This window comes from Balaenoptera borealis (genome assembly GCF_965194805.1).
Source record: "Balaenoptera borealis genome assembly, chromosome: 4".
NCBI lineage: Eukaryota > Metazoa > Chordata > Mammalia > Artiodactyla > Balaenopteridae > Balaenoptera > Balaenoptera borealis.
In genome coordinates, this window is record NC_138861.1 from 28,504,369 (window position 1) to 28,531,848 (window position 27,480).

At 37.6% G+C, this 27,480-nt stretch overlaps 2 protein-coding genes across 7 annotated transcripts in view; one reads left to right on the forward strand and one right to left on the reverse strand.

Annotated features, from left to right (window-relative positions):
* DAPP1 (dual adaptor of phosphotyrosine and 3-phosphoinositides 1) overlaps nucleotides 1–14,772 on the forward strand; it is a 58,565-nt gene extending 43,793 nt beyond the window's left edge. The window contains exons 5-9 of one of the 2 annotated variants that reach the window (XM_082391014.1): nucleotides 7,647–7,694; nucleotides 9,075–9,137; nucleotides 10,585–10,670; nucleotides 13,256–13,343; nucleotides 14,648–14,772. In XM_082391014.1, coding sequence (XP_082247140.1) covers nucleotides 7,647–7,694; nucleotides 9,075–9,137; nucleotides 10,585–10,670; nucleotides 13,256–13,343; nucleotides 14,648–14,716 — 354 coding nt within the window. In that variant the 3' untranslated portion in view covers nucleotides 14,717–14,772. Of the gene's footprint in view, nucleotides 1–7,646; nucleotides 7,695–9,074; nucleotides 9,138–10,584; nucleotides 10,671–13,255; nucleotides 13,992–14,647 lie in introns of those variants that run through there. The other variant, XM_082391013.1, reaches the window with a different exon arrangement.
* LAMTOR3 (late endosomal/lysosomal adaptor, MAPK and MTOR activator 3) overlaps nucleotides 1–27,480 on the reverse strand; it is a 92,811-nt gene that overhangs the window by 55,452 nt on the left and 9,879 nt on the right. The window contains exons 4-9 of one of the 5 annotated variants that reach the window (XR_014244277.1): nucleotides 25,564–25,622; nucleotides 23,882–24,015; nucleotides 22,676–22,739; nucleotides 17,201–17,342; nucleotides 16,683–16,787; nucleotides 14,702–14,821 (exon numbers count right to left, since the gene is read on the reverse strand). Coding sequence is in view for 3 of the 5 variants with exons in the window: in XM_082391022.1 (XP_082247148.1) it covers nucleotides 20,890–20,963; nucleotides 22,676–22,739; nucleotides 23,882–24,015; nucleotides 25,564–25,622 (331 nt within the window). In the remaining 2 variants the exon portion in view is untranslated. Of the gene's footprint in view, nucleotides 1–14,701; nucleotides 14,822–16,682; nucleotides 17,343–19,931; nucleotides 20,964–20,991; nucleotides 21,937–22,675; nucleotides 22,740–23,881; nucleotides 24,016–25,563; nucleotides 25,623–27,480 lie in introns of those variants that run through there. The other 4 variants (XR_014244278.1, XM_082391022.1, XM_082391023.1 and 1 more) reach the window with 4 other exon arrangements.

Below are 27,480 nucleotides of genomic sequence, written 5' to 3' on the forward strand. Positions count from 1 at the left end.
CTTTCTATGGAAGAAAAAGATTCTCCACCTTGGCCATAATCTCTCAGGATGTTATTTTTTCCTGGCCTTTTTTTCCTTCACTGAATGAAGGGTACGGACAGAAGACACTTGCATTTCTTTGCAGCGTGTGAGCCACTGTTCAGTTTCAGTGTAACTGGGGCTTTCATTGTTCTCTTCAGTCTGTTTACGTTTGTTCTGGGAGCTGGGACCCTGCAAAGATTCTTCTCCAGCACCTTTCCCTTCATCATGCGCAGCGCTCCCCTATTCTTTCCCTCTTCCTCGTTGGCTACATGCTCTGGTATAAGACATCTGGATGTGTGCCGATGATAAAGAGGACAACACCCAAATGAAATTTCAAAAATTAGTTCTAGACAGCAACCATTATGCTTGAAGATGTTCAGTTACACATTATGTTAAAACATGCTTGACTTTTTTGTCTTTGTGGTACTTTCTCTACCCCGCCACCAGAGACATCGCTCCTAAGAAGTAGATTTACCACGTGACCTCCCTGCTTAACATCCTTCGGTGGTGCCCACTGTCTTCATCTGCCTGGAACCTGCTCACCTCTCTGGCCTGACTTCATGCTCCTCCTACACTCACGCTATGGACCCCACCTCTCTCCACAACTGTGCTCCTCCTCCCCTCCCTGCATCAGAAATGCTGCCAACACCGCTACTGTCCCCTCATCCTTAGAGACTTGCATCCAGGATCAGCCTCTTCCAGGAAGCCTTCTTGGACTCCTCTTAGCTTCCTCTAAAATGCCCCTCCTCTGTGCACCCTCGGCTCACCTTTATCCTGGAATCATCATACTGGGGGCTGACTACCCGCACGGTGTCTGCCCTCTCCAGGAGCCTGACACTTCCCACGACAGGAATCATAGCCTGTCTTCATAGCTTTATAGCCTAGCCAGGTTCACGACATATTACATTGTTACTACACTACATCTACTCAAAAATAAAAATTCTGGAATTTGGTTGAGAAAGATGTTTTAGCTTTGTTAGAGTAAGAAGGGCAAGTATAAGACCTCAGAACTAGAGAAATTTAGGAAAGCAAGACAATAACTAGTCCCAAGTCAAAACAGACCAAAGAACACATTAAGGTCTACCCTCTAACCAATCCTTTGTTTTCCAATCGACGGGACTCTTCCTAACCTTCCTCTTTACGATCCTTACCCCACCACCGATCACTTTAACAGCGTTTTCATTTGTACTCTCAGTTAAACTTACATTCTCATCTGTTACCTTCCCCTAAAGATCTCCACTCAAGGTCAATCGAACCATACCTTACTACGTGCAACATTTTTCAACAGTAAAATGCAGATAAGACCTAATTTGTGGAGTTGGTGTAAGCATGAGACACAGCATACTTAGGTAGATACAGCCCTCTTGAGATCAAATTCTGCAAGCCTTATTGCTTACCTTTTTGCTTGCTCCAGGTATCAGATCGATTCACCTGCCCAAGTATTCAAATATGAATATACACAAAAGGTTCTGTATAATGGAGTTTTTAAAACAGTGATGAGTGGATAGTTGAAAATGTCTGCACTCACACTGTATAATGAGAGGTCCATGACATTTATTGTGTATTGATATAGACAGAAAACTATAAAGGTTTTCTAGTGGATTCTGCAGTGTCACACTATTCCTCACTAAGAAATGATTGATAACTGAACCAGCCCGCTGGGGAACCAGTTCTGCTCTGATTAGAAGCTCTTGTCCCTTGCTGAGCACAAGAGTTCACAGCCTTGATTGATTACTCCCATGCACATATGATACTGCACCTCCACCCCAACCTGAGAGCTCTGAGGGCTTCTAGACATCTGCCTTCTCCTTTGGGGATGGGGTTCTTGCACAAGCTCTGGCAGTGGAGGAAGAGGACTAAGTGCTATTTACAGGAAAAAGAACTTGCTTGAAGTGAAAATGAAAATAGGTGTCTTATTGCCCAGAAATGTAGATGTTTCTGCAAAACTGTTTACCATCCTTTGGCAACTGCATTTGGGGAAATTACAATTTATATATTTTATACACAACATAGGATCGGGCTTCTGAGATAGGGTGAAATTTAACTGATTCATTTATTTAACAAACTTTTTAAAAAGTGCCTACAATGCACCCAGGACTGTTTTAAGCACTGGAGAGTTGGGAATAAATTAGGCAAAGGTTCTGCCCTCACTGAGCTCACACTGTAGTAGGGGGGACCATAGACAATCACCAATGGAATATTATAAACCCAGATACTAATAGGTCATAAAAAGAAAAAGTCGGATAAGTGGATGAGAGGGAAGCAAGGGAGGCCTCTAGGAGGAGGTGACATTAGAGAAGAGGCTTCACAGAAGGGAAGGAATGACTCAGGTCAGGATGTAGAAGAGCATTGCAGGCAGAGATCAGGACAAAAGCCTCGAGGTGGGAACTAAATTGAGGCGGTTTAAAGACTAGTAAGAAGATCTAGCAACTGGCATGGAGTGAGCTAGAGGGAAAGTGGTAGGAGATGAGATTATTGGGGTGATGAGGGGTCAGATCATGTAGCCAATGGGGTTCTCAAAGCGCAGTGCCACCCAGCTGAGTGTTTGGAAATTTATGAGCATTTCAGTTGTCACAATGCTCTGGAGCATTGCCAGCATTAGTGGGTGTCTGGAGCTGTGAAGGGTCTGGGACTCTACCCTTCTTGCCAGTTAACAAGTTCGCCTGCCACAGTTTCACAGGCGTTGAAAGACTCAAAAGGCTTCTGCTTGTCTGCCTTTTCCTCTGAAGCGAGCACTATTTCTATCTTTTCAGGCTGTCTGCCATATAAATATGCTTTAAAAATTGGTGTGGGACAAAGGGCTGTTGGTGCCTTGCTCGTAAGACATGGAGAAACACAAGAGACCCCTGGAGAATCGTCCAACAATGGGCAGGGGTCATGGGGGCTAAATATCCCACAACACATGATGAAGAATTACCCAAAATGCTAATTGTCCTTTCCTTACACAACACGAAAGGCCTTGTAGGAGAAGGTAGAGAATTAATTTTTTTTCTAAGCGTTGATAAAAAAAAATCATGGGAGTTTGAGTAACACAATTTGTTTAAGTTTTAAAATTTTTAAAAAGATAATTTTCACCACTAAGTTGAAAATGGAGTCAGGGCAAAGTTGGAGGCAAGGAGACCAGTTAGGAGGCTGTGACAACCGTCCAGGTGAGAGACCATGGTAGTTGAAACCAGAGAGGGGAATAAGAATAGTAGTTAGAACAGGAGGAAGGCATAAGAACTGGTCAACTTCACGATGTGTTTCAAAGGTAGAAGAAACAAGACTTACTGATGGGTTGAATGTAGTGTGTGAAGGAAAGAGCAATGGAGTAAATACTCCTGCTGTTTACTGAGATGGCTGAGATTGCAGGAGGAGTGGGAGATGGGAAAGAGATGTAGTTTTGGACCTGGGGACTGCAAACCACCAGTTAGTTATGTTAGTAGAGTTTACGGGAGATAATATATGTCGAATGGTTGACATAGACCAGAGCCTATGTCAAACGTTGGCTCATTAGCTTCCTTTGCTTCCCTTTTGTGGTATTTGACATTTTTCAGAACTCTCTTCCTCTAAAAATTCTGGTTCCTTCGCTTCTGCAACCTCTGTCTTTATTATGTTATCTTTTCAGCACATTTTACAGTTCCTCTTCTTAGACACCTCCCTTGCATGCTGGCCTTTCCAATATTCTGTCTTTGAAGCTCTTCTCACAGTTTTGGTGTCTATCCTTCTAGTCTTTTTCTTGAATCAATATATATATATTGTTAACTGCACAAAGTCACGTTTGGTTTTGTCCATTTAAACATTATCACACAATCCTATTCTAAAAGACAAATGCTCATTAAAAACAAACAAAAATAAAAACTCACAACCTTAATAACCTAGAAGATTTGTCATTTAAAGAAGGTTTAAAAGGGAAAAAAAGGGGGGTGGCAGAAGAGGGGTTTTCTTACAAGCTTTTCAGCAAGTGTCACATTTTCTCCTTAAATGGGAAGGATTTCAAAACAAAGGTGAAATGGCTTAAATAGAAGTATTCATAAAAAGGAACTTTACAGAATTGTCAACAATATTAAGACAACATTGACTAACCAGTTTCATTATGGCATCTTCCCCCACTCTTCACTGTAGAGTTATAATATGCTTGTTTAATTAATTATATATTGTGAACATCTTCCACATCATTACATAGTCTTCTAAAACATCATTAAAACAAATTCCTTAACATTTCATTATTTGGATATATCATAATTTATTTTGTTAATTCTCTATTATATTTTTACATGCTATTTTTCAATTTTCAATAACTGCAAAGTTATAGAAAAATTGAAAGGACAATACAAAGAAAGTAAATTGCCTGCATGATGCCATCACCCCAGTACTTCAGTGTGTATTCCCTACACACAAGGACATTTGCCTCATGACCACATGGAGCCATTCAAATGAGGAAATTAACATTGATACAGCACCATAGTCCCATCCACAGATCTCATTTAGGCGTCACCAGTTTTCCCAGTAAGGCCCTTGAGAGCAAAAGGATCCAATCCAAGATCACAAGTTGCTTTTATTTGTCCCGCCTCTTGAGTATTCTTCACTCTGGAACACTTCCTCAGTTTTTCCTTGATAGTGTGACTTTGACACTTCTGAATATTAAAGGCTAATTATTTTGTGAACTGTTCCCCAACTTTAACTTATCAGCTGTAGCCTTGTGATTAGATTTGGGTTTTGCATTTTTTTGGTAGAAATACCACAAAAGTGATGCTCTGCACGTCTCACTGCACCCTGTCAAGTGGAACACGATTTCAATTTGTCTTATTCCAGTGTGTTTGATGACTTGATTAATTGGTGTCTGCCAGGTTTCTTCACTCTGAAGTCACCTTATTCCCTTTGTCATTAATAAATATTTTGGGGGGAGATTATTTGAGACTAAGTAGGTATCCTGTTCCTAATTAAACTTTCATCCACCAATTTTATCATCCATTGATGTTTCTTGGTTGCTTTAATTATTACTGTGATTGTTGCCAAGTGGTGATTCTGTGGTTGTCTTATTCCTTTTACATTTATTGGTTGTCATTTTACTGAAAAGAAAAGCTTTTTATTCTTTGAATTTATCCAATTATTTTTATATCATGGGTTCTAATCATGACTGTTATTATTTATTTTGATCCCTCAAATTTCCCCAGTTTTGGCCAGTAAGAGCTATTTCCACATGACTTTTGTATCCATACCTCATATTTCTTTGAGAATTTTCTTAATTTCTGGTACAGCAAATTGTTCCAGGCTTATCTTGTACTTTTCTTGTATCCAGCTCTACAATCAGCTATTTCTGGAGAGTAGTACTTTAGAAATCCAGATCTGGCTGCTACAGTTGCATTATTAGCAGAATGTCACTCTCCCAGCCCACTCTGAGAACAGAGCTAGGGAAAATATGTATGTCTATACATATGTACACTTACCTATATTGCTGTCTGTATTTCTTTCTAGTTCTATCTATCTAAATTTCTCTCTCTCTCTCTCTCTCTCTATCTACCTACCTATCTATCTATCTATCATCTATCATCTATCCATGGGTTTGCACCCATACCTCCAATCCTACTCCAGTTCCACAAGGCTTATTTTAATTTCTTCACTTTTCATAGTTGTAACTCTCTTTCCCCACAGTGAGGAACATGGATTCCATTATCTTCAATACATTCACTTATTTGTAGATGAGTCAAATGTAATCAATCTCCAATTGCAGCCAGGCAGGAACCCCACTGCCTGTCTACTTTCACTCCCTCCCCTACCGCAGATGCCCACGTAGCCCGACTTGGCTCTGAAACTGTGCCCTGGCCGGCACCTCCACGCCTCTGGGGCAGAAGCCCTCCTCGCCCTGCCAGGCTTCAACGCCTGGCACCGAGCTGCCACCCCCGCCATTGTCCCCACAGATGCCCTCTGTTCCCTGATTTGACTCCACCCTTTGCTGAGGTGCACCAGTGCCCTGCACACACTCACACTGATGCCTGCCTTGCTTCATCCCACCGGATGGTTTTGGACTAAATTTAAGGCAGGTAGGGAGGCAGGTAGAAAGGAGGGTAGGCAGGTTAATGCTTTATTTTTAAAATATTTAGGTTGTTTCCAATTTGGGGCTATTATAAACATCTTTCTTATTACAGATCATGTATTTTTAAAAACATAAATCTGCTGTATAGTTGTTTCCTTTCTTACCTCTTGAGGCCATGAATAAAATTGGTATTCTCAGCTTTTTTCTCTGCAAACTTCTATTTATCTATCAAAACCTTAGACAGATACTAGAATTATAATATATTGTTTGGATGGAGGTAAGACAGAGAGAATAGCATATCCCTTAGTAAGATTTTAGTAAATAATTCTATCAGAGTCTTCTATGAAACAATTTACCCTTAATTATTTTGCCTCTGCAGACTCAACAATCCAAAATGTTAATTTTTTTCTATTTCCATAATATAATACCCAAACTCAATTCAGTCAGTTCAATTTTTTTTAGTGTCAAAATAAATCAAGCTGATTATTTCATATCAAATTCACCAATATTATTTAGCATTATTTAAATGAACGCCTGGGAAGTTCATCCTTACTTAAATGCCATAAAACTGTAGAGGAAGTGGTCATATATTATTTCTAGTTTTCACTCTCTTTATTGTTCCTCTTTTTATTTGGTAGGGAGAATTCACCTCAGGGAAACATACTCTAGAAACTCCCAGGAAAAAAACATTGACATCAACGAGTCATTTCCCAGTTCTTATTCATTTTTTTCTTACTAATATAAGATATATTATGACATTATATTAGAACGTAACATCTTACCAGGAATTTAATTTCTTTGAAATTTATGAACTTAGAATTTTTTCCATCTGAGGGTCCTGGTTTTATGCAAATTTCTATTCACACAGTTCCCCACCATTCCTTACATTTTGCAGGTGCCAGCTAAGTGTGTAATGTTGTTGTTACTCTGGAATTAATGATGAGTGAGTTAAAAGGAATGACTCATTCTCACTTCAAATCCCTTTTGGATGAATCCAGTGTAAATAAATCTGCACTCATGAAAATCTGTTCCATGGACTATAGGTCTGAAGAGGCGGTCTGCAAAAATTAAAAGGGGGTTTCAAGGAGAATTACATGATAAAATAAATGTTGAAAATGCTATTCCTAATGTTCCTTCTTTACAATTCATGAAGCATATTAGCATAAAACAGACTCCGGGAAGTACAGAAATCCTTCTTTGCTTAATCCAGAGTTTCCCAGGTACTGACCCCATGTCAGTGTGTGTGGACATATTTATGTGCATAACACCCCACCAACAATGCAAGCAGCTGGGACGCACACACACACTTCGCCCAATGCCGACTTTTATAAGTGGTATGATGTGGCTGATTGTTTGCAAACTGCGAACTCGTGTTAGAGGAGAATCTGTCCATTGTTGCCTGTTGCTACAGAATCACGCCAGATGATCTGGTCTGAAAACAGTCTCTCACAACACACGGAGGGTTTTCAAGTGCCTAGATGAGAACTGAAAGGCAATTACTTAAAGATCAAAGGCAAACTTGTGTTTCATTTTAAAATAGGACAGAAATAGAAAGACAAAAATAAAGTTGTGATAGTTCTGGGCTTCACTTCTTTCTTTCTTTTTTCAGCTGGGCACCAAAGAAGGTTACCTCACCAAACAGGGGGGGCTCATCAAGGTAAGGAAGCATGTTGCTGCCAGCCACAAAGAAAGAGAGCACGTCATGGGGGCTCAACCCTCATTTTGACTTTTTAAAAAGCAGAACCTACTTATTTTGACCCAGTTATAATATTTACCTGTTTCCAGAGTTCATCTTTATGGCCAATATTAGTCAAAATTCTGGAAAATGACTTGACTATTCTTTGGCAAAGCCAAATGTATGAGAATAGCCTACATTTAATACCCAAGAAAACATGTAATCCTTTTGATGCAATGATTGAGGATGAACGTAGCAAGTTAACTCTAGCACATATCTTGGCTTTTTAAGATTTTTTAACAAAAAAGAAGTGAAAATTGGATGAAATGTTTACCTAACAGTAGGCCCCAAAAAACCCGTCACCGGCATGAATGTTAAGTGTATTATAAAATCCCACAGAAAACAAAATTTAGGACTTTACTAGTTGGGGGGGTATCCTCTATTTATGTGATTGTACCTTTAAAGTTACTCTATTTCATTTTCATGTGCCAAGAAGACCTTCATGGAATGTGTCTGTTCTTTCCCATTTTAAGAGTCAGGACACTTAACCTCTCGAGGATACTGGCCTGCTTGAATTTAACTTAAGTACTTAGTTATTTGTGTCCCTACTGGACTGGATGCTCCCTAAGGAGAGCAAGTATTCATGTTCACAGCATTATTTTTAAATCCAGTTACTTCTTTTAACTGGGAACATTGCCACCCAACATCATTAGTGTTCTGTTAGTACGTAAGAAAGAGGCAGTGGGTAACAACTGTTTTTCCACCAATGCCATGGAATTCTTAGACAAGGTTTAGAATAGCATGCATTTCAGCTTCCTAAACCTCAATCTGTTTATCTGTAAAACAAGAATAATAATATTGGGTTGGCCAAAAAGTTCGTTCGGGTTTTTCCGGATAGTAGAAAACCCCGAACGAACTTTTTGGCCAACCCAATATTTGGCAATGTATGGGGATTGGCTATAATGTATATAAACCTCCAAGGATAGTATGTAGCCCTCAGTAGGTGCTGAAAAATGATATCTATTCTTATTATGGAGTTTTATTAAGATTATTAAGTCTTATTAAGATGGACATTTCAGCAGTTTGTTATAAATCACCTTGAATGTTTATGATAGGTTATTTCTTTTGTTTAAAAATGTTGAATCTTTGCCTCCGTTGTGAGCTTAATGCATGGAATCATTTTAATTTTTGAAACTTTAAAATTTTATTTTATTTTGAAAGTTTTTTCCTCAGAAACAACACTGCAAGAATATTTTATTGTATCTAACCTTTTACGTACTTTTACAACAAAAGGAAATTACCTAGTTCAAATATTATGGTCCTGTATTCAAAACCTACATGTTTTAATTTTTTTTTTCTCAGACCTGGAAAATGAGGTGGTTCACTTTGCACAGGAATGAACTGAAATACTTCAAAGACCAGATGGTGAGAAACATGATAATATATTTTCCCTTTAAAAATGAGCCCTGTACCACTATGGAGGACAGTATGGAGGTTCCTTAAAAAACTAAAAATAGAACTACCATACGACCCAGCAATCCCACTACTGGGCATATACCCTGAGAGAAAACCATAATTCAAAAAGAGTCATGTACCACAATGTTCACTGCAGCTCTATTTACAATAGCCAGGACACGGAAGCAATCTAAGTGTCCATCGACAGATGAATGGATGAAGATGTGGCATATATATACAATAGAATATTACTCAGTCATAAAAAGAAATGAAATTGAGTTATTTGTAGTGAGGTGGATGGACCTAGAGTCTGTCATACAGAGAGAAGTAAGTCAGAAAGAGAAAAACAAATACTGTATGCTAACACATATATATATGGAATCTAAAAAAAAAAAAAAGTGGTTCTGATGAACCTAGGGGCAGGACAGGAATAAAGACGCAGATGTAGAGAATGGACTTGAGGGCATGGGGAGGGGGAAGGGTAAGCTGGGATGAAGTGAGAGAGTGGCATGGACATATATACACTACCAAATGTAAAATAGCTAGCTAGTGGGAAGCAGCCGCATAGCACAGGGAGATCAGCTCGGTGCTTTGTGTCTACCTAGAGGGGTGGGATAGGGACGGTGAGAGGGAGACGCAAGAGGGAGGAGAAATGGGGATAAATGTATATGTATAGATGATTCACTTTGTTATACAGCAGAAAATAACACAACACTGTAAAGCAGTTATACTCCAATAAAGATGTTCAAAAAAAAAAGAGCCCTGTAGAGGAAATGTCTGCCTTCAAGATCCCTGAAATTTTCCTATGAGCAGCTGAAACATCCTATAAATGATTGGAGATGTGAATTCTTGATTCCTGATATGAGCAGTGTTCTTTTGCAAAGACGAGATGTGTATCCCAGACACGGCTCTCTCGGGCTGGCTAACCTCTAGCTCCCTGGGGACATCATTCCCGCCGTCTAAGGCAATGGAATTGTTCTCTTGCCACAGTGTATTAACTGTCTCTTGCAGCAGTGTCCCCCTTTATTAAAAATATGTCCATTTCTCATGCCGATTTCATTAAACAAATTTAAAATTATTTCATCTCTTCTCATCTTTCCTACACAAAATTTCTGAGTAAGTGGATGTTTAAAAACATGGGAGACAAATATGACTCCCTTCCACGTGTTAAAAATCCATCTCCACCAAATTTAAGTTGACAAAGAAAATCTCTTCCTAATGTCCAGTTTCATGAAAAGCCAATCCCCAGATGAGCATGTGACTTCCCTTAGGAAGGTTTTCTATAATCAGTCCCTGTAGTAGAAGGAAAGTTGACAGTCGCTCATAGTGGAGACTTGTTAGGGGAACAAGTGATGTACAGATTTGTATGTGTGTTCTTATGATGACACAGTTTGCCCTTTTATTTTATTTTTTTAAGTCACCAGAACCAATTCGGAGCCTAGATTTAACAGAATGTTCGGCTGTACAATTTGATTATTCACAGGAAAGGGTGAACTGTTTTTGGTAAGTTGTTTTATAAAGTAAATGTTTTTAAAAGTCTTCTTGCCAGACACTTAGTTTAGCAGAAGAATAAAAAATTATATGTCTTAATGTGTACAAATGTTCTGATCTGAGGCAGGTGGGTTTAACCATCACACAGGGCATGTATGTCAGAAGTGCTTTCAGCTGAGTGTGACATAATACCTCATTTAAAGTGACTTAAACAAGTAGGAAAATCTCCTGGGTATAATTGTTTAGGTTGTGCACTGCACAAGTATGATGCACTGCACAAGTAGGATGCCATTCACATGTTAGACAGCTTTTATTCCGTTGAGGTGTTTTATTCAATTTCAATTACAACTTTATTGACTCCAACAATGAGTGATTTGTATAATGATGACAATTCTGGCAGATGGCACAAAAGTGTTTTGTTCTGTCACAATCAGTATATCATGACAATTTTCTAACTGGGAGAAGTAAAGTATCTTGAGAAAAGAGTGTTGTCTTATTTCTCACCAACTTTTATTTTAAAGTTTTCAAACATACAAAAATTGAAAGACTTATATACCCATAGACCCTTCACCTAGATGCATCAATCATTAATATTTTGCCATATTTGCTTTATCTCTAACTATTCACTTTTTTTCCCCTGAACTAGTTGAAAGTAAGTTGCAGACATCATGGCACTTTTTACCCCTGAATACTTAAATTTGCATCTCTTAAGAAAAAAAAAAACTATAGAACTACAATACCATTGTCACACCTAAGAAAATTAACATTAACTATTATTAATGATTGTATAGTATCAACCAATAATGGAAATCTTTTCAAAATTCACATAAAGGTACCATATGAATTAACAGGGGTTTATATTTCTCATATAACAAGCAATTGGGAGATAGGCAGCTACCTTGACAACGTCAGGTCCAACGTCTCTACAATTTTCTTGGTCTTTTCCTCATGCTTACTACTTCAGGGTCCAAGAGAGCTACTCTAACTGTAGGCCTCACATTTTCATGTAAGCCATAAAGAAAGATGCTGGGATGGTATTAGCCAGGTCTGCCCTTTGTATCAGGAAAGCAGACATTTTCCCAGAAACTCTTCTATCAGATTGTTCCTCATCTCATTGGCCAAGACTGAGTCCCATGGCCATCACCAGCAGCAGGGGAAGCTAGAAAACAGTATAGTACGATCATAATTGGCTCTGACTAATTATAATTTATCACCTGGGGTTCTGTTAGCAAGAAGAAACGAAAAATTATCTGTATTAACAGGCAATTAATGATGTCTCTCCCAGGGAGGACCAAACAATGACAATTCCAGCAGTTGGTTCTGTACACAATATCACACCTCCCCCAGCTTCCCCTCTCTCTACTCACTGCCCAACCAGACCTCACATCAGTGTTTACCTTTTATACACAGGGACTTACCTCTTGTCTATTCAACATTAATTACTGGTATAACCAGATATGCTGCTTTGGTTTTAGGATATAGAAACCCTTCTGATTTCACTTTAAGGCTTTTTTCTTTTTTTTTAATTAATTTTTTATTTTTGGTTGCATTGGGTCTTTGTGGCTGTGCGCGGGCTTTTCTCCAGCTGCGTCGAGCGGGGGCTGCTCTTCGATACTGAGCATGTGTTTCTCACTGCAGTGGCTTCTCTTGCAGAGCACGGGCTCTAGGCACTTGGGCTTCAGTAGCTGTGGCATGCGGGCTCAGTAGTTGTGGCTCGCGGGCTCTAGAGTGCAGGCTCAGTAGTTGTGGCGCACAGGCTTAGTTGCTCCGTGGCATGTGGGATCTTCCCGGACCAAGGATCGAACCAGTGTCCCCTGCATTGGCAGGCAGATTCTTAACCACTGTGCCACCAGGGAAGTCCAAGGCTTTCTTTTTTTCTTTTTTCACAAAAAGGACAAAAAGATTTTTAGTGTTTGGCATCTCAACTGTAAGGACAGGAGGTATGGGCGAGATATAAGTCATACGATTTTGACTCTATAGCAAAAGAGACAGTCAAAGGAGGAGTTAACTCTATTCCTAGTACAATCTTTCATGCCAGTAGGCAAGTTTGTCTTCCCTTCAGCAAAGATTAACTCATGGCCAGAAGTGGGCAAAATAAATAGTTGAAGAGATTTATTGTCTCTTTTTCCTGCCCTGAAAAGTTAAAACTGCCTTCATCCACAGAGGGCAGTGTCATCCTCGCTGAAGCCAGCTAACACAAATGAGCTCCTTCAACAAACTCTCTTATCTGTCTTGCTTGTTCTTTGAATCGTAGCACAAGTTCTGAGTCATTTAACAGATCAGCTGAATAAACACGTATGTGTATTCAGTCTAAGACATGAACAATAAAGTGATCTGGGGGTGACCTGGACCTGGTTTTTTTCTTTGGACTCTCACTAGAAAATACAAATCTGGCCTGTAATAATAATATGAATCTACAGCCTCAACATTTCTGCGTTTGCTGGCAGGACTAGCTCCACATATACCAACTCCTCAAGTTCTCACCCAGGTTCTTCGTCAATTCTTTTTCCCCTTGGAATACTCTTAATTAGTGCTCAACTAATAGATGTTCAACCAACTATCTGGAGTGTCTTACATTCTTTCTTTTGTCTTATCAGCTTAGTATTTCCATTCAGGACATTTTATCTCTGTGCAAAGACAGGAGTAGAAGCTGATGAGTGGATCAAGATATTACGCTGGAAATTGGTGAGTTATTCGTGTCTCTGGATGCGTAGTACTCAGAAATCACATGTTGATGATTTCAAACATATTGCTATTGAAAGAGTCAGACAACCCCCGAGAATGGACAGGAGGTCTACTTGCAGGCTTGTGGAAGAATCTGTTCATTCTTCTGGGATGTGGAAGGGATGGAGAAAGGAATAAAAGAAAAAGAACGAAGATGCACTGGGGTCTCAGCCCCCGTGTCTATCAGGCTTCCTATAAGTGTGTGGGCTGGTCCAAGTTTGCCTGGAGGAGGACATGTGGGACCAGAGGTCAGACAGAGGAAAGCTGACATATTTCTATAGTAGAAAATCCTTTTATTTTGTCAGAGAAGGAGGCTTGCCAGAGAGACTTAGCTTAATGTCCAGTGTAAGCGTTACTTTGTGCCAGTCAAGGACAAAAGGTGTGTTAATTTATCTGCTTTCTATGTACCTCCCAGGAGGAAGACAAAGGGCTTATAAGAATTTACTAGTCTCATGCATTTTTTGTGTGTTTGCAAGTTAGTGAGTTGTTAGCTGAGAACTTGTCCTTAAAGCTTTCTTAAATTTCCTATAAATACCATCTTGAAACCCTTCATGTTTTCAACTATAGATAATTATTCCTAATTTTTTTAATGAAATAAGCTGATATATACAATCTTATTGAATATTCCTTTCTAAATACTGGGATTTTTGCTTTTGGTTATCTATTCAGTTTGAGATCCAAAGCAATATACCACTCATTCTGAGATAGTTCCAATGTATTTGATATTCAATGGGGAAATACTCTGCTATATGAAGCTTTTGCTCAAATATGAATCATTTTTTATTTCTTCTATTTTGTAACTATGCAAGTGACACAATCATTATAGAAAATTTAAAGTAAAAATATATCAATTGCACATCCTTTCAGACTTCTCTCTCTGCAAATAAGTATTAAAAACAAAATTTAATCATTCTGTAGTGTTCTTTACTTGCTCATTCCACTTAGCAATATATCATGAACATCTTTCCATATCAATAAATTTAGATCTATATCTTCATTTTGATTTGTTGCATTTTATGGATTACTACAAGTATTAGGCCAGTTCCCAATCTGTGCGTGTTTTAGCAACCACTTTACAGTATAGTCTCCTGAGAAAAATACAGAAAACCTGAATAAAACTTGGGGAGGAGGGGACATGATAATTAATTTGTAGTTGCATGGTTTTCTTACTAGTCAGCATTTCTTATTTAATATTTGTTAAAAGCCAAAGTTTGTTATCTTAAAGTTGCTCAATAATAAATACACGTGGGTGTGCTTTCTTGCAGTCTCAAATAAGAAAACAGCTCAGTCAAGGGGAAGGCACAATCCGATCTCGGTCATTCATCTTTAAATAGACAGACCTTCCTCGATGAGGGATGCCCTGACCCAGGAGCAGGGTGGAACATTCCTGATGTTGTGATCCACAGCAGGTTTCAGATGAAAGCTGACTAAGGATTTTTCTGTAGAAACAAATCAAAAGCAGATGCGGATTTGGACCTTTCAGAAGACACTTCATTTGCTGACTCACAGAAAACTGCTGCCCTTCAAGATCCTGCCATGTCCCTGAGAATACCGAAGGCTCCTCGTTCTGATGGAGACGGATGAACCACTGCGACCAGGCGTGCTCAATCTTAGAACACGCAGTGGGAGATGGTTTTTGTTTTCCCTCATTGTTGTCCCCAAGCTGGTTGACATTAGTTACCCAAAGTCCCACTCTGCACCAGGGTCAACTCATCTGACTTCCAGGTTGTGCTATTATCCAGGAAGGAAACAGCTAAATATGTAGCCCGAGGTTTAAACTGCTTTTCAGAAAGTGTATTGAGATAGCAAATGTCCAAGATTGGGGTGGGGGAGCAGTATTGTTTTTACTTTTTTTCCCCTTTATACAAAAAACACAACAATTTCCAAAACTAAAATGGAAAATGTTTGTAGTATTTATTTTCTCTTTCTTTGTAAAAGGCTCAGATATCTAATGGGTCCTTTCTTCCCCTCTAATGATAAACCTGTGAGAACTAAATCTCCTCTGGGCTATTGGGCAAGATGATAAGGATAATGGAAGGTACAATCTTAAAAAAGCATCTCTTTTAGTCATTTTGGGGGAAATGCTTTAAAGAGTGAGAAAACATAAATTGAGGAAGAGTGATAAAGTAGTAACTTGTAGTTTAATAATAATTATCATCACGATAATTATTATTATAACAATAGTAGAGCACTTGTAAGCACTAAGTTATCTTCATCCAACACTTCTCAAACAGACTGAAAGAAACTTTTCAAGTAGAGTGTGTTGTAACAATCCCTTCCCCAGAGTGAGAGGGAGGTATTGGCCCAAGAGAAGAAAGATGTACCTTGCACTGTACGCCTTATTCAAGAGCAACTTCTTTTGTCTATTGAGGGAGTAACACTAAATCCACATGCAAAGGGTAATGATGTGTTTGTTACACAGTGTTTTCAAGCTAGAACAAGGGGATTGAAATAGGGGGATGAGATACTGGCATCCAGAGCTCCTAAATAGATTTTAACCCCTTCTATTATCTTTATTAATACTGCTTTTTTAGACTGAAGTTTGAAAGGAGACAAAAGTGGAGGAAGAACCCAGACAAAAAGGTTGTGGAGCAAAGCTATGATATGACGCTGCTCTTGCAGTCCAAAGGGCTACCTTGTTGAATACGTTTCTTCTGTTATTTAAACATCTAGGACTCAGAAATTACATTAAATTTTTGTATGTTTCAACAAGGTTTTTAATGTATTTTGTAATGTTTGTATTATACGGGATAAAGCAAATGTCAAGTTAAAATGTATTGTGTCAAGTTTGCAAAGTAAGGACTTAGACATAAATCTTCACTGAGATGTACAGTTTTGTTTTCTTAGAACCAAGGGTGTTGTGTAGGTAATATTTTATTTTTTGTAAAATATGTCATGTTTATTTACATTCTTTGGTTATGTTTATTAAAAACAGCATGATTTTGCTGCGCCTGTAATATTTTGCTATTAAAGTGTTTTTAATAACTGTAATTTAAAAGAAATATAACCAATTAATATCATAAATAGCAATGAAGAATCCACTCTGGTTAGACTATGAGCTACAAAGGATTGAAGGATTCAGAGTTGAAGAAATAGTCCCCGTTCTCAAGGAGTTTTCAGTTGAATATGGAAAAGATAAGAAATACATCCATGATGACGTATAGAAGTAAATACGATAAATACTGCAAGTGAGGCACACAAAGTTATATGATGGAGTGGGTTTCAGCTTTTGGAGGGTTTTGACATGAAAAGGGCTATCTAACGTACACTATGCAATTAGTACTACCCCAGATGCTTTACCTGCTCTCGGCAGCCCTGAGAAGTGATCACGATTTCACCTCCTGAGAGAGCTCAGGGAAGGGCCCCAGGACGAGGGAGGACGATTCGTGCCAAATCGGAGTGGGGCTGTTTGGGAGAACAGCTGTCTGTGTCAAGCTCTTGTCGCTAACAGTATGTGCTCATCATAAAGTACCTCAAGATACAGCCAAAGGATTAGCAGTTATTCTCAGAATCCCCCCAACCCCGGGAAAACCTTGCCCCGCAGAAGCACTGCTGCCTCTGGACCAGGGGAGCGCCCCACTCAACAGTGAGGTGGCTGTAACTGCCTCGGAGGGAGACCCGCCCCTATTCCTGAGCCACCGGACAGGGGAACACTCAGCAGGCCAGAGCCCTCTCCTCCAGCCACGTGGCACTCGGGAGACTGGGCTCTTTGGTCCCTCCCTCTCACTCACGCTCGGAGTGCAGGTCAGGGAGTTACACCGAGTCGCTGTTTCAGGCAGAGAGCAAGAGTATTATTACAGGGTGAATATAAATTCTACCTCCCTCCTCTACTGCTACTTCAGGTCAACTGCAGCAAACGTGTCGTTTTGCCGAAGTCTTCCCAGCCACGTTGAGCCTACACTCTGCTCACCACGATTCAGGCTGTCTGGGCATGACGTCCAGCAGAGCTTCTTAAATTATCTGTGGAAAAGGGCCAGATTTTTTTTCTTTTTAAATTTATTTTCTATCACAGACTGGGAATTTGTAAAATCCAATAAGTTATTAGAACACTGAAGTAAAAATACAACTATCACAATCCCATTTTTTAAATCAAATCCAATAAAGTTAGTATGTCTGCTGTTTTTTAAACCCTTAACCCTCAACTTCTGTAACTTATTTTGTACTAACAAACAGAACAGCCCAGTCTGTGGACATTTCAAGTAGGTCTGGCTAGTGGACAGCCATGTAAAATAAAGCAAGAGCCTTCTTGAGAAAGAATTCACCTTGATGTTGCTATGAAGGTATTTCATAGATGTGCTTAATCACATCTACAATCCCCTGAATTTATATAAAAGAGGTTACGCTCCATAACATGGGTGGGGCTCATTCAAGCAGTTGAAAGGCCTCAAGAGCAAAACTGGGGTTTCCACGGGGAAGAAATTCTCCCTGTAGACTGCAGCCTCAGCTCCTGCCCGAGATTTTCCAGGCTTCCGGCCTGCCCTGCAGATTTGGGGCTTGCCAATTTCCAAAATCAGGTAACCAGTCCCTGGAAATAAGTCTAATTCATATATATCCTACTGGTTGTTTTTTGGTGAACCCCAAGTGATACAACTTTCTTTCCCAAATACCTCATCACCATTTTATTATAAATTTTGTTGTTTGCTGAAATATTTTATTTAGTTAATTTTATCATTTTTGGATAGTTAACAATTCAATAAGTAAAGTTTACAGTGAACAGGGTCACTCCTGGGAACCCTGTCCCCCAGGTACCTAGTTCCACGCCATGGAGGCTACCCATGTTACCACGTCCTGTGCATCTTCAGAGATACCTAGCATATACAAGCAAATATGAACATACATCTATATTTTTTCTTCCTATACATAAGTTGTAGCATAGCACACAGTTTCACACTACGCTTTTTCTTCTGAACATTATGTTTTGGAGATCATTCCATCTCAGTACCTAAAGTCTTCTTCATTCTTTTTTCCATTGGGCAAATGTAGAAATTTCTTTAACCAACCCTCTATGATTAGGGTGAACATATAATCTATCTAAAGTGGGACCCTTCAGAGTTGAAAGGAGCACTAATAATTACACCGAGAACAGCAGGTATAAACTGGCCTTGTTACAAAACAAAAAAACAAAAAAAACAGGTCACCTCATCTATGATGGATACTTGTTTCCAATCCTTTAATGTTACTAAATTGCAATGAATATAAGTATATACTTTTCACACGTCCATATGCATTGGTAACATAAATATCTAGAAGTGGAATTGTGGGCTTTTGTGTCAATTTGACTCAACATGGGGTGCCCAAATTAAATATTTTGTGTCTGTGGGTTCTCTTTCTCTGGAGAATCCTAATACATTGGGTGAAAGGTTATGTGCACTTGAGTTTGGTAGAGATTGCCAAGTTGTCCTATTTAGAAGGATATAACAATTCACACTTCCATCAGTAGGGCATAAAGAATGTCTGTGCTAATTTTTTGATAAATTTTTCCCAATTGACTTATGATGTCATCTTTACAATGTTTTAACTCCTCATATGTATGTACTAAAGTCTGTTTCTGGGTTATTCTGCTCTACTCATCTGTCTAGTTGTGCACCTGATGTAGTTTTACACTATCCTTTAAAAATAATCTAGTTTTATATTACCTTTTCAAAAAATCCTTAGAAAGTTTCACCTTATTTTTCTGGATGAACTAAAGAATAATTTAACTATTATACCCCTTAAAATAGAAATTTTAATAGTAGCAGTGTTCACCATGCAAAGGTTAAATATCTCCATTTATTAGTTCTCTTTCCTGGGTGGTGGGTATGAATGTATGTAGGTATAAATATAAAATTACCAGTAATTACAATTTTGGTCACCTCATTTATAAAAGACTTTCTTGCTTCATGCATCACTGCATTGGCAAAAACTTCCTCGACACTATTAAATAATAATCTGGATGATGGGAATTCTAGATTTTAATGGATGTGTCTAATGCTTCATTAGGTTATAACAATTAACTATTTATAGCATGCTGCAGGTAAAACATAGCTCCTGCCTCTATTTGTAAAGGCTGTTGTTCTTGCCCAATTTAAATGCCCCATTCTGTGTTTTCTATAGCACCCTGTGCACAGCTTCATCACAGCACTTCCTATACCTGTTCCGTTTACTGAGCTGTACATTCTTTAAAGATAGGTACCACAATTTAGTCTCATATTTGTAGAGGATGGGAGAAGAGAGGGAAGGAGGGAGGAAGAAAGGAAGGCAAGAAGAAGGAAGGAGGCAGGCACAGTGCCCGGCTGATCTCACTGCACAACTTGAGGGACTGCATTCGTACACATGTCGTGTAAAACGCACTCCTGGAGCACAGAAATATGATGTACACTGCACTCCTTAGAATTCTGCAGTGTGGTAGTGCTAGTGAATGGTGCACAGTAGGTGCTCAATGCCAGGTACCAGTGACAAACTCTGATTGTCAAAGATCCTAGGAGGAAATTAACAACCTTGAATGATGGACTGCATTCCTGAAAATGAAAAGCACATGCTAGAACTGTGATACCAATTTCAGAGATTAAATTAGGCTCATGGATGAGGTTTATTTTCCAACTGACAGTTTATGTTAGGTAAAACGGTCTCCAAACCAGACGTGAAACAGTCACTTATTCGTGGGGTTGAAAGAGTGAATTAAGTTAATTATAGTCTTTAAACGTTTGAAAACAGTCTGGGGGAAAAAACCTACATAGTGCTCAAACTGTACTTCTAAAAATACTATTTTATTTATACTCATGTATGAAAAAAAAGGGCTATACTACCATGTTTACATACATACCAATATTGGGAACAATTCAATAATGAATCACATCTAAATTTTATAAAGAATACACAAACATTAAAAAACACTGATTGGTTACAGACAGCAGAGTGGAGGAAAAACCCATTAGCTATCATTTTCATTTCCAGTAAAGAGCAGTGCCCTCTGAGAAGAATCAGATCAGTTAGTAACACTCACCTGCACTGCAAAACAAGACATACAAAGGAAAGTTAGCGACTGCACTGATTTTATTACTTTTACTAAGCCATTTTATCTTCCTCTCAATGCAAATAAAATAATACGAAGAAAAATATGTCCTCACTATTCACAATAAAAAGAGTCTGCTTCATTCTGCAGGCCTGGCACACTGTACAATAGGGAGCACTCCATGGCTCAAGTGGGTCAAAGTATCATTTTGATTCTGAGCCACCGAATAGAATCTCATGCATATTTGGTGACTGGACTAACTCCATAGGAGCTGTGATAGACTGAACCATTTCTGTGCAATCCCCAGATCTCACAAATAGGAAAAGGCCCTACACAAGAAAAGATAACAATCAATCTGTCCGTAAATTCTATCTATAGGCTCTTTCTCTAGTGTAAGGTGGAAAAAGGGGCCCTTTCTTGAGTACATGGATACAAGTGTTGTTGTGGTCTAAAGATTGCTGGATTGATACTGTCTGATATAATGAAGATAAGGTATACATAGAAACCACTGCCAGATTAAGAAACTTCCACAACTTGTCTCAATTCTTCAAATAATGGAGCAAGTTCCTTTTCTAGGCTGACAATTAGTCCTAAAACAAAGAGATTAAGAAAATTTGAACATTAGAAAAATGTTTATCAAAATGTATAATACTAAAAAAGTAAATGAGACATAGTTAGACATAGTTCATTCTCCATTACTAAAACATACTTAAAACAAAATATTGTAATTCTAAATAAAGTAACCAAAAACCCATATTCATTATGAAGTTTATTTTTATCATCTATTAACATAAATAAATGAAAATATTTATATGTATTAGAAGATGTAAAATGAATTATATTATGTGCTATAATTTTGTTAGTTTTGAAAGGAAAACTTTAATTTATACCTTATTATTTCAAAATCTGCACTGATTCAGGAATAATACACATGATTTTTACTAAAAAAAGGTATACTTTTTTCCTGAGCCAATTTTAATGAACTTTATCAAAAGATAGGTAGATAGCAAAGGAATAATCAAATATTTATTATATAAATTCAATAAAGCTAAGATATAAATGGGTATTTCAAATGAAAACAATAATTTTAAAGATGCTTGGCAGGAGTATAAAACACACACTGAAAGAAACAAACTAGTCTAGAAATTAGCTTCTCCTTAGTTTACCAGAGTAGAAGGATCTTAAATACTGCTTGTTTTATGCTCAAATAAAGATCTTCCTCTGTCTCACAGAGCATTAAAAGCATCTGGGATTCTCAAGGAAATGTTCTAAGTATCAATACTAAAATACAATTCTGCACATTATCATAATTTATAACAACTGATGATTTTATAACATGACAGTGATTTATCAGAACTGAGGTTTAATATACTTAAAATACTGACACCACTACTATCCTATACAATTTATAAAGTGTTTTCACATACAATATTTTATAGCTTCAAAACATTTAGAAATGAAAGAGACCCAATAGATCATCAAATCTAAACCCCTCATTTTAAAGATGAGGAATCTAAATACAGGCTTCAGTGACATGGCTGGAAACAAGACGGGCTCAAAGAGCTTGGAAAGAAAAAAAACAGAAAAGGAATGTATAACAGTTCTAACAGTGAGTGGTGAAATCTGAAGGAGACAGACCTTAACAAAATTCCACTTTAACCAAAAGAGGAAAAAAATTACAATTCAACTGAATACTGTCATTATTTTACGTGAAAGTAGACAGTGAAGGCTAGTGGATATAATGAGATCTTACTATCCTCCTTAGAAAGTACAGCTTCCCAGTGTTTGTCCTCACATTCTCCCACCCTAAAGAAGAATGAGTATATGCATCCTCGTCACACTCTTTAAGTTCTCAGTCACATTCACCTTGCCCACTATGGTTCAAGATTTTATAGATTGGTCTATATGGAACTGAACTCATCCTTGATCGTTTTTATGTGTTCTGTTTGGTTATCTTCTCTACTCTTCTTTGTTTTCTTAAACTGTTGTAACGTGAGCAAGATATAGCATTCAAGAGGTGAAGATAACATTTAATTTTCCTTTCTGTCTTGAACGATCACTTACGTATACACTGTCTCATTTGAACTAAAAAATAACCGCACAAGATCGAGAAAGCAGATATTAGTTCCATTACACAGATATGAAAAACACAATTCAGAGAAGTTACACTTCCAGAGATCAAGGAACAGATGGTAGACTGGGCCATGAATTTAGGTTTTCTTACTCTAAATCTGCTATTCCTATCATATTAGACTGCTCAGATATGGTATTATAAAGAATTAAAAGCTGTATTAAAACACACCTGTATTAGCATTGCTGCTGGCTATGAAACTCACCACCAAAGGTAAACGATTGAATTGAACCACCTAAAAAGAGAACAAGATCTAAATAATATGTTACATAGTGAAAAGGTCGTGTAATTCAGATGAAATATCTTAATCTTCCAAAAAACTTTAAATGGTCAATGTGTGAGATACTAGCCCAACATCATGGTATTACATCATGAAAACATGCAACAGCTGAAAATAAGTATTTCCATAAAACAGGCTTACTGATTATCTCTTAGAGACATTAATACCACTTAGCCTGGAAAGTTTTTAAGGTGGGGCTGTGTCTTCTTCATCTTTTTTTATCTTCTAAAGCCCTGCAGAGTGTCAATTACATAATAGGGGCTCAATAAATATCTGATAAGCAAATAGGTCAAGGCAGTATTTCTCAGTCATTCAAGTGGTTATAACTTCATGATCTTCTGCCTCCTCTGAACCACTATAATTTAAATTAATTTAAATTTAAATTAACTTTGAATCAACTATCTTTTTAAAAAATTTAGCTTCAACCTAACCCTTATTGGCTAAATTAAAGGTCAGATGGGCTGGTTATCTCTTGCCTAATAGACATTAAAATATGTAACTTTTAAAATAAAAAATGTCACTTATGTAGCACCAGTAGTACATGACATACTCTGGGAAACATTGTTCTAAAGTAGAAGTGATTAATTTATTCTAAAGAAGAAAATCCAGCTGGAGGTCAAGAGATATGTAGCAACTAATTTCTTTCCCACAAATAATAACCTCACTTATTTTATATATTTCAAACCAAATGAAGGAATTAGTAGCGATAACAAATTTAAATAACTTATCATTTGACTTCCAAGGAAAATTCTGTATCTGTCACCACAACAAAAATTAAAAAAGTGTGTCATTTGAGAAATCACAGTTGTTAAATAAGCTAAGGGCACCATCTACTGGAGGTACTAGTGACCTGACGTACCCTTTTTAGGATAACATATACTTTACTACTAAATCTTTTAATCTAATTTTCTATATTAATTCATTCCTGAAATGTGAAAAAAATTACTACAGTTTAACATAACCAATTTGAAGGTTAAGATTTTATAATTCCATCCCCTTCGAAACTAAAATTTAGAATTATAAAACAAACTATTTTATACAGAAAACATAATAATAGTTGAAATCATCAGCAAACCATTTGATAATTATGAACTTACCTGGTAGGTGTTATAGTAACAGATGATACTTTTATTTTTTGAAAGTCCAAGTTTGCTCCCTTGGTCTGTTGCAAGGGCAAAAGTAGACAAGAAGCCAGGTCTCAAAGCGTGCTCTGGAGCATTATCATTGGCCACTGGAAATATAAATGATTTAAGTAAAAATTATGCAGGAAATATGGTAGGGAAAAGATCTAGGGCACTTTTTTTTTTTTAACATAAACCTGTAAAAAAATGAGCACAACGGTTATGCTTCACAATACTGAAAATCATATTACTAACTGGGTCTCATCAATTTCGGTGGGAAAAACCACTCAGCCAGAAGTTGAGTGATCATAACTAAGGGAAGAAATGCTGCTTCTCACAATTTTTTAAAATTTTCAAATGAATACTAATTGTTTCCATTTTCTTAATATCTAACTTAAAACACAGATTATGATTATCAGTACAATTAATAAATTGAATGTTTTGGTTAACTGAGAGCAAAGCTAGAACAGTAAAAAAAAGCTTCAAAAACCTTTGCTCTTATAAAACCCACAGAAGTATCTTCTGTAGATGATAATAATTCTACAACTGGCCATGTGTTTTAGTTTCTTTCACTCATTGAAAGGTCTAAGTGGAGTTAGTTGTACCAGTTAAGTGCTGAGCTTAATTAAGGCTTTTAACACAGCGATCCTCAGAAAGAACATTAGAACTGGAAAATCTCTGAGATTACTTTCTTCAAAGCCCTCATTGCAGAACTGAGAAAAGGTAAGTGACTTGCCCATGGCTACCTATGTTCTATGCTGGGTTAGAAAGCACACTGGATCACACATCAGGAGATGATGGGTTCTTTGCCTATCTTGTCACTGACTCATGTGCAGCTTTGGACTGACAATGTATTCCTTGTGCTTGACCATTTCCATTTATAAAATGAAAGAACTAAATTAGCTAATTTCTAAACTTTCTTTCAATTCTAAAGTCTGAAATTATCTGACATATATGATAACCCCAGGTGGAAAATAAATTGTAAACAAAATATGCAGAACATTATTTAATCTTTCTGTGACATATATACTTTAAAAAAAAAAGGTAAAACTCAGGCAAAAAGAAATTTTTTTCTTTTTCTTTTTTTTTTTTTTCCTTAGGTTAACCAGTTCTTCTTTAGGCAAAAATTATTGTTAGATTCTGGTTAACTAAAGTAATTGTGAAGTTAAAAGTTTTTCAAAATCTTATTTCCAGTAAGGAAGCAGAACAAGAAAGAGTAAACAAAATAATAAATTTATGTTAATTCAAATGTATGGATGTTTATCCTAAAACTACTAGCAATATTGATAAAAAAAAACATATATTGGGGGAGTCTGTGTGTATAATATATCTAGCTGCATATATGCCCACTCTCATCACTTAGATTTACTAATCGTTTACGTTATACATAAAATGTCTTTAATGGGAAACTGGGCTTGTGATAAATCCATGCTTATAAACTCTGGATGATATCGTGATACATTTGATATATAATAAGTTACTTAAGATTCCAACCCAGCCTTCAACACACAAAAGCAAACATTTCCTCCCAAACTAAGACCATCTCCTGAATGTATTGAAATGGGTTATTTTATGCTTGCCTTCTATATTACTCAGATAATAAATACATTTTTATTCAAAAGCAAACATGACACTGGCATGTAATTGCTCCATTTTACCTTTAATGACAGGCACGCCATCTCTATCTGACACAACAATAGCATGGAGCCCCTCAACACTAGAAAGAAAACATAAAGTTAAAATATTATGAAACATCTTCTCAAAATATGTACCTTCAAAGTCATAATGGTAATTTTCATGTATACTTCTGAAAAACCATGGGAACTCAGTTATTGATATAAGTTCCTATAACATGTTTGCCAAAACTCTTCCACCATAACAAGCAAAAACAGACACAGTTGCCTTCACACAACTTATAATCTAAAAGGAGAGCAGCTATCATTCAGATCACCTCACGCAAATATAAAACTACAACTTGGGAAGTGCCATTAAGAGATATGTGGGGATACGTGAGCCTATAAAAGGGGGGTTGATTCAGACAGGTGGGTCAGGGAAGGCTTCCCTGAGGAAGTGGTATCTCAGCTGAGATGCTATGGTACTAAGCAAAGAGGGGCAGAAAGATCACTGTAAGCTGAGGGAACAGGACAGAAAGAATGGAGGTCATACAGCAATCCTTTCAGCCATGCCTACACAAGAAGTAAGCAGAATGGTTAAGTCTACAGCTGTGAAGTTAGAAAGACCTGGTTTCCAGTTCAGAGTCTGGTGCTTACTGTTTAAGCTACCTTGCGTCAGTTACAAAACCTCTCTCTAAGTCTCAGTTAATCTGAAAATGGGGATAATTGTACTTATTTGGCTACTGTGAAATTTAATAAAATAATGCATGTAAAGCAGAGGGTGGTTGGTACATAATTAACATTCAAAAATATTAATTAACATCAATGTTGTCATCTGTGCACACTGAGAATGACATAATTTATCCATGCAGTTTAAATACTAAATTATTAGTGAGAATCCCTAGAGTGCAAAAATGTTAAAAATTATAATGGGGAAACATCCGCAAACTTTCATCATTTACAAAGAACCTATAGCCCTTTAACTATAACACAAAACCTATAGCCTTGTAACTACAGGCACACCTCATTTTACTGTGCTTCACTTTATTGAGCTTTTTATAACCCTGCATGGAGCAAGTCTATTGGCACCAGTTTTCCAACAGCATGTGCTTTGTGCTTCTGTGTCACATTTTGGTAGTTCTCACAGTATTTCAAACTTTTTCATTATTACCATATTTGCTCTGGTGATCTGTGATAAATGATCTTTGATGTTACTCTTGTAATTATTTTGGGGTACCACAAACCATGTCCATACAAGATGGTGAACTTAACTGATGAATGTTGTGTGCTGTGACTGCTCCACTGACGGGCAGTTTCCCCAGCTCTCTCCCTATTCCCTGTGACATAACAGTATCGAAATTAGGCCAGTTAGTAACCCTACAACAGCCTCTAAGTGTTCTAGTGAAAGGAAGAGTCACACATCTCTCATTTAAGTCAAAATCTAGAAATTATTAAGCTTAGTGAGGAAGGCATGTCAAAAGCTGAAACAGGCCAAAAGCTAGGCCTCTTGCACCAAACAGCCAAGTTGTGAACACAAAGGAAAAGTTCTTGAAGGGAATCAGAAGTGTTACTCCAGTGAATACACGAATGGTAAGAAAGCAAAACAGCCTTATTACTGATATGGAGAATGTGTTAGTGGTCTGGATAGATGATCAAACCAGCCACAACATTCCCTTAAGCCAAAACCTAATCCAGAGTAAAACCCTAACTCTCTTCAATTCTATGAAGGCTAAGAGAGGCGAGGAAGCTGAAGAAGAAAAGTTTGAAGCTAGGAGGTTGGTTTAAGTAAAGAAGCTGTCTCCATAACATCAAAGCACAAGGCAAGTGCTGATACAGAAGCTGCAGCAAGTTATCCAGAAGATCTAGCTAAGATAATTAATGAAGATGGCTACACTAAACAGCAGATTTTCAATACAGGCGCAACAGCCTCCTATTGGAAGAAGATACCATCTAGGACTTTCA